The sequence below is a fragment of the Apaloderma vittatum genome, unplaced genomic scaffold (assembly GCF_000703405.1).
Source record: "Apaloderma vittatum isolate BGI_N311 unplaced genomic scaffold, ASM70340v1 scaffold7296, whole genome shotgun sequence".
Classification (NCBI taxonomy): Eukaryota; Metazoa; Chordata; class Aves; order Trogoniformes; family Trogonidae; genus Apaloderma; species Apaloderma vittatum.
The window spans coordinates 86,840-87,992 of NW_009719960.1; the positions used below are offsets into that span (position 1 = coordinate 86,840).

Genomic DNA, 1,153 nt, shown 5'->3' on the forward strand with positions numbered 1-1,153 from the left:
CCTTTCTGGCTTCTGCACTAGATGCAACAACACCCTCCTCATGGGGTGCTTCTGATTGAATATGAACCATACCTCATTGTAATCTGTCCTGAAGGTCCGTGCTTGATTTAATCACAGAATCACAGAATCCCAGAATGTTAGGGGTTGGAAGGGACCTCTGAAGATCATCTAGTCCAACCTTCATCCCAGCATACCTAACCACTACACCATAGCCTCAAGTGCTAGATCTACTTTCACTGATAGAACACTGCATTTTATTATGCATTTATTATGATGGCATATATCTGACTTTAAAGCACACTGCATTTTCTTTGTGATGGATTTGTTGAGCTGTATCCAAGGTGAAAGGACAGAAGCCCTTGTTTTGCTTAAATGATTTCTTATATTCATACAGAAACAACAAATATCCAAAAATGTTTTCACAAAAAAATCTTGCCATTTAAATACCATTTAAAATAACTGTAGGAGAAACAGCATAGAAGAAACTGTATTTTAGGCCTCCAAACGCAGGAGTTCTACTGCTAAATTTGAATTTAAAATAATGTGGTGAAATGAAAAAAAGGATATGCTAAAAATTAACTTGTGTAAGTTCCTAGAGAAAAATGCTTGTCCTGTTCATATGGAAGTCAAATGCTTATGTTTGCTAGAAAATAAATGTTATTATTTACATGTGAAGTGCAAAGGAACACATATGGTGGTCTTGGTTTGCCTCCTAGTGGAAATAATTATGGATGCCACACAGCTAAATCACTTCTGTAGTGGAAAAAACCAAAAATTATCTCCATCTACAGATACCGATTTCATACTTTTACTCCATTCCTCAACTAATGGAACAAAATTTTAAACCAAGTAACTCTATAAAATCAAATTAGGTAAATCACATAACGTTTTGCTACACTAAACTACAGGCACCAGATTCTCCTAAGTCCTATTTACTAATTCTGTTCCATAAAATGAAACACATCTATATTCCTTTCTTTAGCTTGCAGTTTGTTAGCATCTCAAAGCCTCTACAAGAAGAACGGATTTCAAGTGTGCAAAACAATAAACTAGCTGTTGTACATATATCAAAGTTTTAAATTTTATGTCTCCATAGTTCACGTAATTCTATGTATACCATACAAGGGGAAAGTTTCACCTTGTGAACGCTCTT

At 35.0% G+C, this 1,153-nt stretch overlaps 1 protein-coding gene across 1 annotated transcript in view; it reads right to left on the reverse strand.

Moving 5' to 3' along the window:
- Nucleotides 1–1,153, reverse strand: part of NEBL (nebulette) — a 91,632-nt gene that overhangs the window by 55,753 nt on the left and 34,726 nt on the right. Inside the window, exon 10 of the mRNA XM_009870844.1 lies at nt 290–391. Within this exon, the coding sequence (XP_009869146.1) occupies nt 290–391 (102 nt within the window). The remainder of the gene's footprint in view (nt 1–289; nt 392–1,153) is intronic.